Source organism: Podarcis pityusensis (assembly GCF_964106645.2).
Source record: "Podarcis pityusensis genome assembly, chromosome: Z".
Classification (NCBI taxonomy): Eukaryota; Metazoa; Chordata; class Lepidosauria; order Squamata; family Lacertidae; genus Podarcis; species Podarcis pityusensis.
The window spans coordinates 23,736,799-23,751,740 of NC_138044.1; the positions used below are offsets into that span (position 1 = coordinate 23,736,799).

General features: G+C 42.2%; 1 protein-coding gene across 1 annotated transcript in view; it reads right to left on the minus strand.

Annotated features, from left to right (window-relative positions):
* Positions 1 to 14,942, minus strand: part of MTMR8 (myotubularin related protein 8) — a 36,089-nt gene that overhangs the window by 10,071 nt on the left and 11,076 nt on the right. Inside the window, exons 4-9 of the mRNA XM_080989835.1 lie at positions 10,511 to 10,668; positions 8,313 to 8,441; positions 6,406 to 6,540; positions 5,415 to 5,547; positions 4,036 to 4,145; positions 3,191 to 3,316 (exon numbers count right to left, since the gene is read on the minus strand). Of these exons, the coding sequence (XP_080845961.1) occupies positions 3,191 to 3,316; positions 4,036 to 4,145; positions 5,415 to 5,547; positions 6,406 to 6,540; positions 8,313 to 8,441; positions 10,511 to 10,668 (791 nt within the window). The remainder of the gene's footprint in view (positions 1 to 3,190; positions 3,317 to 4,035; positions 4,146 to 5,414; positions 5,548 to 6,405; positions 6,541 to 8,312; positions 8,442 to 10,510; positions 10,669 to 14,942) is intronic.

The following is a 14,942-nucleotide window of genomic DNA, read 5'->3' on the forward strand; positions in this document are numbered from 1 at the left end:
TCTCATTGTTAGCACTGCGACCCTCTTCTCCATCCATGGTAGCTAATTTTCCGTAGGAGTTGGGATGGGGAGAAGCAGGAAATGATAGCTACTACGAAAGCAACAGTGTGACGTAAAACAACAGAAGGCAAAAAGGTAGCCAGTTGTTCCTCTTGCACTGTGAATAACTGAACTGATTTTATTATACCATTGGTGTATATCTAATTAACTTTAAAAGGGTCCAGTGCAGCAATGGCAGAAAACAGCAGCAATGAGAAGCCTAGCATCAATAAATAAAGACATAGTCAATTCAAAGATCTTCATCGTTAATCGTATATCTCTACTACCCGAAAAGTAGCTGCTTGATAACCTTTGGAATATCATAGCAATTTCAGTTCTTTATTAAATCATGAAGCTCTTGCCAAATGCAGGTCGTTTCAGGGCAAGATCAGAACATCATGAATTCTGAACATCAGCGTCATGGAGATGCTTTAATGGGGTGAGCATTGTGTGCAAAATAGCTCTAAGTGCCTGGCTATACATGAGGAATGAGGCAGTATAATTCTGAACTATACCACATCATGTATGTGTCATATTCTTGAATGCACTCCCACTCCACAGAAAGCTTATAGCATGTAATAAACAAGCACTTCACCATGAGAGATTTTAACACAGCCCTTTCCCTAATGTACTAGTGTGCTATAGGATTTTTTTTTATATAGGGGAGGGGGAAGAATGAACAACAACACCTTCAGACTGATGTGGTATAGCCCGGAATTCTACTATCTCATTCTGCACAAGGGAAGCCTATTAAAGGACTGTTAATATAGCCAAGCAACATTTATCAGATCTCTTACAATATTTTCCTCTGCAGGAGGGCTTCTAGAAAGATGCCCAAGGAAGAAATGCATGTGGAGACACAGTAGAACTGAAAAATCCTCATTTCCCTTCCCACAAGTGATTTTTGCTTTCAAAAGCAACACCACCACACATTTAGATTTCCAGTTCTAAGACAAGCGTTTCTACATGATATGGCATTGCTCCAGCAGCCCTCCCATGGAAGAAAACAGACAACATACACAGATGCATGACTCATCTCCTCGAAGACCAATTTATGTGAACCTCAGAGTGACATAAAAACTGAAAAACCACTTAGAATCATGAAATGCCTCCAGTGAGTATTTTTTAAGTGCCTGGAAGCATTCTGAGGTACACCTTGGGATCAGATTATGCAGTGCCGCACATACTCTTGTATCTTTAATTATATGAAATGCTTGTCGGCAATGCTGCGCTTATACAATGAGCATATGCATCTCTAATGTAGGACAGACCACGTCAACTTAGAATCCTGACTGTGTGGAGCCCATGATATGGAAATTCAGCAACACATTCCAATATTTAATATCGTTCTTTTCGTTCAAAATAAATCTACCCTCTAATAAAGCCACACAAATATGAATTTGAATCTGATAGCCAATATGTAATGAAATCTCTGAAGCCAGAATGAGTCATATTTCTGTCATCCATTGTGCTGTTTATTTTTAGACTGCAAACCTGCATTCACTGTGATGTGTGTGTGTTTTCAAAATTAGCATTTTAACTGCCTAATAAGTGTAAGGAAGCTTTAAAAATAATGCTGGTTGTGATTTAACATACAGGGCATTTTGCACAGTAATTCTTCAGCATTTTGCACAGTAATTCTTTCCTTACTATGTCGAGTAGCAGTAGCAGATATCAGGCAGACATAAGTTGATGCATATAGTTGCTAACTTTGTTTACTTTATAATCCTAAAAGGCAGCTTACATTACAGGAATTTGAAATCACAAGTTCCCCAGCACAGTTCCTCTAGAAGGGTTTAAGCCTTTTTCCTCAGTGGATTATAAAGCTGTAGCATTCAAAAAGTATCTTGTTGTAAAAACTGGGGAGTAAACCCAAAGAGTGCTAATAAGCAACCTAGTACAACCCTTCACTTCAGTTCTCAAAGAATGCTAATAAATGAAACAATCTCAGTATCAGCTAGCATTCTTCGTTAAAACTGAAAGGGAGAGAAACAATTCATTATGGTGGTCTATCACACATACCCTCAGACTGAATAAAGACAAACATTTATGCAGAAGTTTAACTGCAAGAATAGATGGCTTTAATTAAAAAATATGTATGAGCTGTATGAAATAAGGGAGAGCCTCCCCCACAACTCACATTAGTCTTTACTTCAAGTCTTATTAGACTGATGTTATGTTCATATGTGCACAGAGAAAAATGCCCTGCAAGTTCAAAGTATGAAATAGTGACATTGATGCATACTACTGCAGTAAAAGTGCAGCCCTGCCCAGTGGAATGGCTTTGCCTCCCATCTGCTTAGCTGTGGAAGAAGGAGAGTAGGCACAACTGCACATCACTGCCTGGCCCATAAGCATTCTGTTAGCTGGTACCAGGAACTGCAGCTGCCCATGCCATAACTTGCCTGCTCACCTTCACTCAGTGCTCCTGAAGACAGTTCAAGAATGTCTTATGCAAATTAGGGTAAATTTGCAAAAGATGATTTGTACTGGATTTCAGTTTGGATCAGAACATTTTCTGATGCCCTAGAGAGTGTTCTAATTTAGCTTGTTTATTTTACATGTTTTCAGTAAACAGAGCCAAAACCTTTGAAGTTAACTTATGAAACAGAAAAAAATCTGTATAGACATAAAGCACCAGAAAAAAATTCCATCCTACATCACTGCTTGAAAATACAGTGGTACCTCGGGTTAAAAACTTAATTTGTTCTGGAGGTCCATTCTTAACCTGAAACTGTTTTTAACCTGAGGTACCACTTTAGCTAATGGGGTCTCCTGCTGCTGCTGCACTGCCAGAGCATGATTTCTGTTCTCATCCTGAAGCAAAGTTCTTAACCCGAGGTAATATTTCTGGGTTAGTGGAGTCTGTAACCTGAAGCGTATGTAACCCAAGGTACCACTGTATATAAAGAAGTCAAGGGGCATGTCATATATGATATATCAGAATCCCCCAGTCCCACCACTGTTCAAATTAATTAGATTTGTCATGTGCAACTGCACCATGACTTCTCCAAATCACAAGCATTCAACAGAAGCAATTAGATGCTTTAATTGGGATTTGTTTACACATAGACCAATTCTAACCATTTACATGAATTGACCATATGGTTTAAAAACAAAAAAGTGAAGACAGATCTTCTCCTGCTCTTACCATAAATCCCTTAAAGGTCCGATAAAAGGGGTCCAAGAGGAGGCTGGCCACTGAGCAGACCTGGGCAGTGCGATCCCAGCCATCAGAGCAGTGCACTAGGACAGTGGCACCTTCATCTTTCACTGCCTATGACAGGTGAGATGGCACACACAAATAAAAACATACCATATAAACCTCCTGAACATTTCACAGCAAAACATTTTGACTGCTGCTTTAAATAAAATGCTGGATTACATGATACCAATATGGAGAGAAGGCCAAACAATGAACTATGAAGCAGGTGGAGCCTAGAGGACAGATGGGGAACCTGTGATCCTTCAGGTGGTACTGGACTACAACTGCCATCATCCCTGACTGTGGGCCATGCTGGCTGGTGCTGATGTGAGTTGGGAGTTCAGCAACATCTGGAGGGCACCACGTTTCCCATTCCTGGCCTACAGAACACATGACCCCCTCCAACACCCCCCATTTAAGTAGGTGGCCCTCCATTTGTTTTTAATAGCCTGGATATGAAAAAACAAACCTATGATTTCCCCTCTATGGTTCTTGCCATCAAGGACTTTAACGATCTGTTAGTTTTTCCTGCTGCCCTTAAAAGTGCCCCAACACTGAACAACTTCCTAACCAAGCTGAATAGTGGAACTGCCTCCTCTTGAGCACACTGAAGTGCCAATTCCATGTAAAAGTCATGGAACTATGACAGGTTTAACACAGAAGACCTACTTTTCCTAGTGTTCATTCAAGATCTGCCTCGCCCAAGCACAGCCCAAGCAATAAAGCTTTCACTCCTGCTCTCCCCTTTCTCTGATGACATATATCTTTGGAAATTCAGAGGTGGGCCTTACCTTAGCAAGAAAGACACCAGCATCCATTACAGCTTTAATGTGCCGTAACCAGCCAGAGTTCTCTAAGCCAGTAAGGAAATCACTCATTGAAGGAGATTTCGTTTCACACACTAAAGGAACAAAAGCGGAAGGTATGATAAACATACAACTGTCTCTATCATTATGGAAGTTTCTTCCAAGCATTGAGAAATTGTTTGTGTGAAGGCCACTCAGAAATTGCTACCCAATATAAATTCCTCCTTCATGTAGTCAGAAACTAGGGAGTCTTTCAGCCATGCACCTTGCAAAAGGCTGATTTAAAAGGCATGTTAACTGAGAAGCAAAAATTGTGTTTTTAATAATCTCTTGGGAGCCACTCACAAGTGGCTGGGGCAACCCAGTCAGCTGGGTGGTATATAAATAAAATAATAATTACTATTATTAATATTATCAGGTTATGTGCTTCGCTTAAAAAAAAAATATTTTGCAGATTCCTAAACTTCATTCAAGCATGGATTCCAGGGCAGTGTGCATAAAAATTCTAAATATCAATACAATATTGAAACAATAAAAATGAGATGGTAATAAAATCTGAGGAATATTAATCCAAAATGAAGTGGCAAAAGGAGTACACACCATTCATCCCTTCTGTGGGAGGGTATGCCAAATCCAGGGCAAAACCACCAAGAAGGCCCTATCCTTTGCAGATGCATAATGCATCTCTCCAAGAGATGGAACTCACGGATATGAAAACCTTAATGCTTGGGCAGGCTGGAATGGAAAGAGGCACTCCATCACTGCTATGTACCACAGGTGAAAAGCCTTTGGGGCATCCAGTCACCTCACAAGGTACCCTCCAAAGTGGAAACACAAACTTGTGTGCAACAAAGTGCCATCAGGTACCATTCTGATTCAGCTGGCAGCTTGTGAGAAGTGACAGAAAGCCAGCTTATTCACCCTGCAGGATCAGATTTTCCTTGGTGATATCATGACTGGGGAGAATCCTGCCTCCAAACAGCTTGGCCAGGAATGATTCGACCCTCCTCCTCCATATAAAGAAGTTGGTCACTTCTGATTTCACAAGGAGGACTCTGAACTCTGCAGCTCAAATAGTTCAAACCCTCCTTTCTCAATGTGCTTTAAAATTAAAATGCAGGTGTTTATCCCCCACCAGCTTTCATCTCTCTAAATGTTGCTTTTTAGAGCAAGCTGTAACACTAGCAAGCCACTTCAGCAAGCCGGGAGAGCTGCCAGGTTATTTACTCTCCTAATCTCTTGCCTGTCCCACACCTGCAGAGTACACAGGCTCCTGTGTCTACAATAATTGCCTGTCTTACAGCAACGTAGCTCAACAGGTGATCATCGCAAGTGGCCAGCCAAAATAAAAAAACCAAACACACCTTCCAGTAGCTTCTGCAGGCTGCTCCTCATAACATGGATGTTTTCGATACCAATGAATTTAAAACGAATGTTGTCGTAGTTATCAACATTCTCATAACCCTTTCCAGCAGCTCGGTTGGCCATGGCATTCAGCTGGAAAAATTGGGTAGCAAAAAATGATTATGCACAGCCCTTTCTGATACATACACACCCACTGGCCTCTTTAGCATTATTTGAAAAAGTAACTTAAAAAGTGGAATTCTTCCTATATACAGTGTGGTGTCTCACAAAAATTTCTAAGACAGAAACTAGAACATTATCAGAACTGCAAGGCTACAATCCTACCATAATGTTCTCCTCTTTCCCCTAGGGATGCTAAGTATTAAATGATGCATCATTGTCAGTATTTTTTGCCACATGCTGCAAGTAGCTGCCAGTTAAGAAGAGATAAATCTGCCTTCCCTGACCTGGTGCCTTCCATATGCTTTGGACCATAACTCCCATTGTGCAGGCTAGGGTTAATGGGAGTTTCTGCCCAAAACATCTGGAGAGCATCAAGTTGCAGAAGGCTGATTTAAAAGGCATACTAACTGAGTAGCAAATATGAAGTGACTGGCAGATCCTTTTGTGCATGTGTGAGAAGCATCAGTAGTGTCAAGAGCTGGTAACGCTTTTTCTGCTGACAGCCACATTCCCTTGCGGATAATCTGTTGTGGGAGGTACATGCAGTGGTGGGCTGGGAAGAACAAAATGTGAGCAGGTCACACTCTTCTCTATCTTTTTGCCAACCTCTTTCCTCCCCTTTCCCTCCTTCTTACCACCTGCAAGAAGTTAGCCCAAGGTCCACATGAAGCAGTCCAAGGACTATGTAAGGCCCACCCACGAAACTAGGAAAAGGATGTCATGATTCTCCTCCCTAGCAGAATCCCTTTATGGCCACACTGTGTATAGGCAATGTCAAAGTCAGAGTTGTTGACCACACAAGTGCCCACAGATCCCATGAAGTGATACCTTTGGCCTTGTGTCTACAACATACATGAAGGGACTTCCTGGATTGGCTTCCCTAAGTGCTTGCAGCAGCTGTTCATCCTCTGGGCAACGAGCACTTAATCCAGACAAGGGCTGACTACAACGGCATATTGCAGCCTGAAAGACACAAGAGTATGTCACGTGTAGCAGGTAAGAAGTTCTCCAGCACAGAATTGTGCAGTAAGGCACCTGCTTTTCTCCACCCACCACTTGCAGATAGAAGCAGCAGTGTATTAAGCAATTGCCTTGGTCTACCAACATGCATAAATATTATGAGAGAAACTTTTATGAGAGTATACAGAAGTGACACAACTGTAGGGAGGGAAACCAACTTATCTTTTAACAGCTGTTTGAAGTTTATCTGGCCTGCCAATGCTTAGGAGGGTTAGGAGAAACAGCTTTAATTCCAAGAATACCTCCTTTTGGATGAGACAGTGCCTTTTGTAAAATGAGATCATCAACCTCATATCCATTTACTTTTGATCATCATTCTTCTCCCAAACCAGTGACAATGCTGAGTAACCAGAATACTGGCATGAAAACGCATATACCACCAACCAAGGGAAGTTCCCCCCAAGTGCAGTAACAAAATAATTCTGTCCATACTTGAACCTAGGGCACTGCAAGGACAGCAAAGTTAAAAGCTAAATGCTCAGCATTTTATTCCACAATGAGAACCAGTGCCATTTAAATCAGGCCAACAATGAATAAAAGAGGGTTCTCTGTTGCAAGCTATTTCCTGTTTCAAAAAGCTGAGATTAGCAGAGTTGAAATATAATTAGCTGAACATTGCCCAACATAACCAGATCTGTAGTTTTCAAGAAGAAAAATGCTCTTCTGAATTGATCTGAATGAAGTGTTGCCACCAAGTTCTGTGCAAAATGGAACTGGGTAAGAGAGTTTCAGGTGAGACCAAGAGGAGAAGCTTACTGCTGTCCATGGGGTTTCCCATAAAGAGATTCTGGCAAGGCCCCCACTGAGTCACCACAAGGCCAGAGCCAAAGCATCTGTGTGCACTGAAGACTTCACCAACACTTGCAGGCTGAGGTGCGTATAGCCAGGAGCTGGTTCTCCCCATCATTCCTGCATTGTCTCCCTAGGACAATGTGGGGTGTGTGTGGAAAAGGAGACACCAAAAAATTGCTGTACATGCCTCAGCCAGCCAAGAGCTAATAGTCATCAGGAGCCAGTAGTTGCTGAACCATCTAACTTTACTCATTTCACCTCCACATCCCCTCCACAAATTGTGGATGAAACCCAGCTGGAAAATCAGAATTCCGGGCTCCTGATTTTAGGAGTCCAGTTTAAAACTGTAATAATATTTAATTTTAAGAAGCTGCTTTTCCTCATCTCTTCTCTAAATGAAATTCTGAAAAAGAACATCTAGCCAATTTAGGATGGGCCCCCCAAAACTGGGCAAAATAATTTTGGCCATGCTATGTCGTAAAGCGACAAATCATGGCCAAAATTATTTTGCCCAGCCACTTCTGTAAAATGTTGCCAAGAAGTCATATGGTATGGTAGAGGAAGAGAGAAGACATGAGCAATATTTACATGTGTTTAAAATGTAAAGCTAAAATAGTTTCAAGGTAGCAATTTCAGTACAAGAAGACAAGACTGCCCTCTGCATCAATAAGCATTGCCCAAGGCTTGATCTATCCTAGCGGTGGGGAACCTGTGGTCCTCTGCATGTTGTTGGACTTCAGCTCCAAATATTGATACTGATCAAGGAAGATGGGACCTGTTGTCCAGTAATGTCTGGAGAGCCATTGGTTCCCCACCCCTAGTCTACACATACAGCACAATCAGGTTGAGTCCTGAGGAAGACGACGGGATTGACTATGGAGGAAGACCAAAACCCCATGAAAAGCAAAGCATGTGTTACTAACATTATTCTCTTTGTAGAAGTAGGAAAGTGCTGGTATCCGACCCCGGCTTCGAAACTTTGAGCTCCCCAGCACCGTTGCCCTAGTAGCTGCTTTAGGCACCACTAGATCTGGAGAGTATGTGCTGCAAACCTAAGATACAAAAAGAAATGAAATGGAGAGAGGACTGGAATCTTAAATTATTAACTCGTTGAGGCATTTATTACAGGTTTGCAATTAGCAGCTGCTGGCTCTAACAACTCAACATTGATATTAAAGCTAAGTCAGCTGCAAATGTGTTAAGGTGTTTAGCAGTATTTGTTCAGAATCAGCAGGAGTAAGATACTATTGCTACAAGCAAGCACCAAACACTCATTCTAAATTGCTCTGACTGACAGAATGCACAACATTACTGTTCATTATGATCTAGACGAGTGTCTTCTACAAGTGATCTTTCTGCAAGTGTCCTGGACATGTAAGGTCAGTTTGTTTAACAAGTCAGACCTTTTCAGTTGTAGTTTCAATTCCCCAGGGAAAGCTCACCAAACTCAACAGTAACTGTTTTCAGGAGATGTGTTACAGGACCCTTTTATGTGTGGTTTGTTTCAACAGTCTTTTATAGAATGCAAGGCTAGAGAGAAGAGCAAGTTTTCTCCCTGACCTTGTACTGTTTCTCATAGATTATTATCTCCTTAATACACCTTATTGCAATGTAGCAATAGAAAAGCTTGTATCCCAAAACAAGTGATGCATAATTAGTTCAGTTTTATCCTTCCTTAACATACCCAACCTTATTTTATAAAATTATGGGCCTTTTCCAAATGGCTTTCCAGCCTTCCAGAGCCCCATCCATGGGGTGTCCAAATCACTTAAGACATACTTAACCAAGTTAAGAGTAAAGGAAAAATATAAGGGGTTTTAGGGTTGGTTTTCTTTTTTGAGATTCTTTGTCTGCTGCCCCCAGAAATCAAAGGTTCCACCTCCGTACTTTCAGCATTCAGCTTCATTCTATTGGCTCACATCCATTCCATCACTGCCTCCAAGCACTGGTCTAACACCTCACCCGCCTCTCCTGATTCAAAGGGAACAAAGAGCTAAAGCTTGGTGTCATCTGCATATTGATGACGTGTCACTCCAAATCTCATGACAACAGCTCCCAGAAAATTCAAATAGATGTTAAATAACAACAACAATTTTATTATTTATACCACGCCCATCTGGCTAGGTTTCCCCAGCCATTCTGGGCGGCTCCCAACAGAGGACTAAAAACAGAATAAAACTTCAAACATTAAAAACTTCCCTAAACAGGGCTGCCTTCAGATATATTCTAAAAGTCAGATAGTTGTTTATTTCCTTGACATCTGATGGGAGGGCATTCCACAGGACGCACACCACTACCGAGAAGGCCCTCTGCCTGGTTCTCTGTAACCTCACTTCTCGCAGTGAGGGAACCGCCAGAAGGGCCTCAGCGCTGGACCTCAGTGTATGAGATGAACAATGGGGATGGAGATGCTCCTTCAGTTATACTGGGCCAAGGCCATTTAGCGCTTTAAAGGTCAGCACCAACACTTTGAATTGTGTTTGGAAACGTACTGGGAGCCAATGTAGGTCTTTCAGGACTGGTGTTATATGGTCTCGGCAGCCACTCCCAGTCACCAGAGCATGGGGGATAAGATGGAATCCTGCAGGATACCAGAGGACAACTTCCATGGTGCTGAACAGTAGCCTACTTTCTGGAAATGGACCTGGAGGTAGGAGCAGAGTTATTGAAATACAGTGCCCCCAACCCTTACCTCCCTGAGCTGCCTCAAAAGGATACTATGGTCAACAGTATCAAAAACTGCTCAAGGAGTAGGAGCAGGGGCACAGTCTCCACATCTCTCTCCTGATAAATGTTATCAACTAGGATGACAAAAGCTGTTTCAGTGCCACGACCAGGTCTGAAGCTGGAAGGGATTGGATCCAAGCAATCAGCTTCCTTTGAGCATGCCTGAAGTTGGACTGCCAACACCTTCTCAAGCACTTTGCCCAGAAAAAGGCATATTTGCCACTGGAAAATAGTTGGTATTCTTCTGCTTATTTATATCCTGCCTTTAAGGATATTCATCTTTTGAAGCAGCTCACAAGTAAAATAAAAAATACATGAATAAAATTAAAATGAAAAATGTAACGAGCCATTGGAATGAAACACTGCATTAAGCTGCTGTCTGAACAGGAATTACCTCATAGTCTTTGTTAAAATCGGTTATTTCCCAATAGTCATTTGGAATCCCCATGCGCTGGTAGTCTACTTTGACATCTATCAGCTTCCAGCCCATCTCCCGGTTCTCTTTGGGCATTTTGGGATTGTAAGAGAATGCATAAAGCTCTTCCGGTTTCACTAGAGCACAAAAACAATTTTGAAAGAGGAAAAAGTTAAGTGATTGTGTAAGCCAGAATCCTTCATAAATCACAGGTACACATACACACACACAAGTGGAATCAGGAGTAGGGATGGATTCCTCTGCAAATGTGCTCTGCTTGGTTACTTGTTTTTCCAGTTTTAGGCTCAGCGTGCTTTATTTATGCTTTTTTAAAAATAGATAAAGAAATGTGCCATTTTAAAACGACATACGCTTTTCTTTTCAAGTCAGCACAAAATCTGTACTCATTTTTTTGGCAATTCCCCTAATATAATTCTTTTCTATGGGGTCTGGGTGGGGACAGTTCATTCACTATTATACATATTTTTGCACACACGTTCCTCTAACATATGCTTTTTTTATATACACATTTTTGGTGGGAAAACTGCATTACAAAAAACTGCATCACAATTCAGAGAAGTGTGAATTTAAAAGGATAACTGTGTTTTGGTTTAGAAGGTGTGAATTAGGTAAAATAGAATCACAGAACTGTCGGGTTGGAAGGGACCCTGAGGATCATCTAGTCTAATCCCCTGCAATGCAGGAATATGCAGCTGTCCAATATGGGAATCAAACCTGCAACCTTGGTATAATCAGCACCACACTCTAACCAATTGAGCTATCCAGCTGATGTTTGAGCTGTAGCAGTAAAACAGAACAAATTTCTCCTCTATCCTCATCGGGAGGTTTCCTTTGTGTTCAGTTTTGTTCCAATTTCAGATTTTGTTTTAACAGCCTCCCCCTGCCTTGGGAAAAAAAGCCCTTAAATTACTAATTCACATGACATTTACCAATGTTCCCTCCTATTCATCTACATATACATATGATTGTCCATTCCACTGTTAAAAGAAAGAACAAACTTTCATGAAGCTTCTGCAACAGATTGAACGGAAGGTACATGGTTTTTAGGTGCCAAGAAAGAATATTTCTATTTGCCCAGGAGTTTAGGCTCCTTCTCAAAACAAAACAAAACTACTGATACTTTTATTGTTTACAGTTGTTAAAAAGAATTTTGGTGCTCTGTGAGGTTATAAGTTTATAAGTTTTTATTGTGAAAGACCCATGGATATATTTTAGAATACCACTATTATTATTATTAATTACCATCACCATCACCATCATCATCCAATTTCCCCCCAGTCTGGGAATTGAGGTGGCTTATAGATGAAAATACAAAAACACAGATAAAATAGAAAAAGCTAAACCCTAAATTCTACACTTAAGCAGGAATAACCAGCTGCACAAAAAGAAGATGGGGGACATCTGGATTGTACACAGATAGGATCTAGGGGTCTTCGTAGACTACAAATTTAAAATGATACAACAGCGTGATGCAGCAGCAAAAAAATTAACACTATTCTACGCTGCATCAACAGAAGTCTCTTGTTCAGCTCAAGAGCAGTGACAGTACCACTCAAGTCGTCAAGTCAAGTCCTTTTATTACGGTCAGTGACCGCAATAAAGTATCAAAAAATAGTACCACTCTATTCTGCCTTGGTCAGACCACATCTGGAATACTGTGACCAGTTCAGGGTGCCACTATTTAAGAAGGATGACAAGCTGAATGTGAGCAGAGGAGGCAACCAAGATGATCAAGGGCCTGGAAACCAAATCTTATAAGGAACGGTTGAGGAAGCTGGGTATGTTTATCATGTAGAAGAGGTGATGGAGAGGAGATATGATAGCCACTGTCAACTGTCTAAAAGGCTGTCACATGGAAAATGAAGCAAGCTTGTTTTATCCTGCTCCAGAGGCTAGGATGTGAATACTGGACTTAAGTTATAAGAAAGAGATTTCAGCTAAACAATAGGAATAACTTTCTGATGGTAAGAGCTAGTCAACAGTGGAATGGACTCCCTTGGAAGGCTGTGCCCTCTCCTTCATAGAAGGTTTTTAAGCAGAGGTTGGATCTGTCATGCATGCTTTAGCTGAGATTCCAGCATTGAGGGAGTTGCACTAGATGACCCTCAGGTTCCCTTCCAAATCTACAATTCTATGATTCTATGGATGTGCAATAACCCCAAAAGATGCCTTTGTACATACCGTATTTTGCACCCCATAGGACGCACCGGCCCATAGGATGCACCTAGTTTTTTTGGGGGGAAATAAAGGGGAAAAAAATTTTCCCCCCAGGTGCGGGGCTGGAAGAACCAGGTCGGGGAACAGCGGGAAGGTGCGCTACACCTCCCCGCTGTCCCCCGAGCTTGTGGGGCTGGCGATGGGGAGAAGTGCGCTGAGCCCGGGACTGCAGGCAGCTCTGCGCAGCCATCGGATCGGGAGCTGGGCGGGACTTCGCGCCCCGCTCCCGATGGCCGCACAGAGCTGCGCTGAGCCCGGGACTGCAGGCAGCTCTGCGCAGCCATCGGGAGCCGGGCGGGACTTCATTTTTGGAGGGGGAAAAGTGCGTCCTGTAGGGCTAAAAATACGGTATATGACCAAAACCTGTAGGTAGCCACATTGGTCCTTTGGAGATGAAGTCAAACATAAAAGCATTTATAGTATTTTTATCATCAGAGGTTAAGAAAGCTTTGCTGACCCTTCTGGTGAGGCAAACATTTGACATTATCAAGATTTCTGCTCCCTCTTACATAGTACAAGGTCGGGGGTGGGTGGGAATACCTTGCTCTTTTCTCTGGGAAGAGGCTTGTTTTGGTTTTGTGCTTGCATTCAGCAAGTAAAGAGCCAAAACAAATCCAAGGTTTCAGCCCACAGGGATCATATTCTCAGCCTAACTCCAATCTTAGTGTAGAATGTGAAAACATGTAACCTTGCTGATTAGGACCAACCAAAGAAGTCTCCAAAAAAGAAAAGAAGGAAAAGGGGAATAAGCAAACTTTTGCTGGATGTTAAATAAGAAAAAAAAAGAACCAGGGAGAACACATCCAGCTTGTGGGCTTCCCAAAGGCATCTGCTTGGCCACTATGACACAGGATGCTGGACTAGAAAACCATTGGCTTGATCCAACATGTTATTCTTATGTTTTTGGGAAGCAATATGCAGAATTAATTAGATTAGGCTCATGTTGCACCAAAGACTAATGAAACAGGCAGCAATGGCTGCTCTCCCTTGGAAATCAGAAAAACAAGCTGTCATTCTGTGGTGTTTCTAGCACTAATTGGAACACCTGGGTTTTGCTGCTTGTGTGTAGGTGCAAAGTTGATCATGTGGGTGCCTGAAACTATCTAGTTAATGCAAAATGCAGCAGCTTGGCTGTTCACTCTGCAAACATATCACCATCTTATTGCACCACTGCTTTAAAAAATTGAACGCAAGTGGAGGAAAGATCCAAATGAATGCAATCAAACACTGGTAAGGGCTCATTATTGAGCCTACCTAGTGGCAGTGAAGGCAGAAAAGAAGGCATACTTTGCTGACTCCATTGCATCCTTATTATGTCATCTGGCAGAGCTTTTCCGGGTTGTATGGGGCCTTTTATAGGCTGGCCCAAAGGAGGTGATAGAACCAACAGTAGCTCACTATGACTTGTTTGCAAAGCATTTTGAGGATAAAATTGCTTGCATCCACCAAGACCTTGACTCTGCTGTTATAGCAAATGGCTCTCATGGGGTGTCTAGAGCACAGTCTAGTCCTGTTGTGTTGGATGAGTTTCAGTTGGTAAGGCTTGAGGACGTGGACAAGGTGCTAGGATCAGTCAGGGCAACCACTTGTGCTCTAGACCTTTGCCCCTCTTGGCTGATAAAAACCAGCAGGGAGGGAACAGCTGGCTGGACCAGAGAGGTGATGAATGCATCCTTACGAGAAGGGGTGGTCCCTGCCTGTTTGAAGGAGGCAGTGGTAAAACCACTCCTTAAGAAACCTTTCCTGGATTCAGAAAACCTAACTAACTACCGGCCAGTTGCTAATTTCCCTTTTCTGAGCAAGGTTCTGGAATAAGTGGTTGCAGACCAGATTCAAGCACTTTTGGAAGAAATTGATTTTCTGAATCCATTTCAATCAGGGTTTAGGCCCAGTTTTGGCACAGAAACTGCTTTGGTTACCCTGTATGATGACCTCTGTCGAGAGTGAGACAAGAGAAACATGTCCTTGTTAATTCTTCTCGACCTCGCAATACCATCAACCATAGTATCCTTCTGGAGTGACTGTCTGAACTAGTAGTGGGTGGCACTGCTTTGTGGTGGTCCAGTCCTACTTGGATGGTCATTACCAGAGGGTGTTGCTTGGGGAATACTTTTCAGCCCTGTGGAATCTTCAGTGTAGGGTTCCACAGGGCTCAATCACATCCCCCATGTTG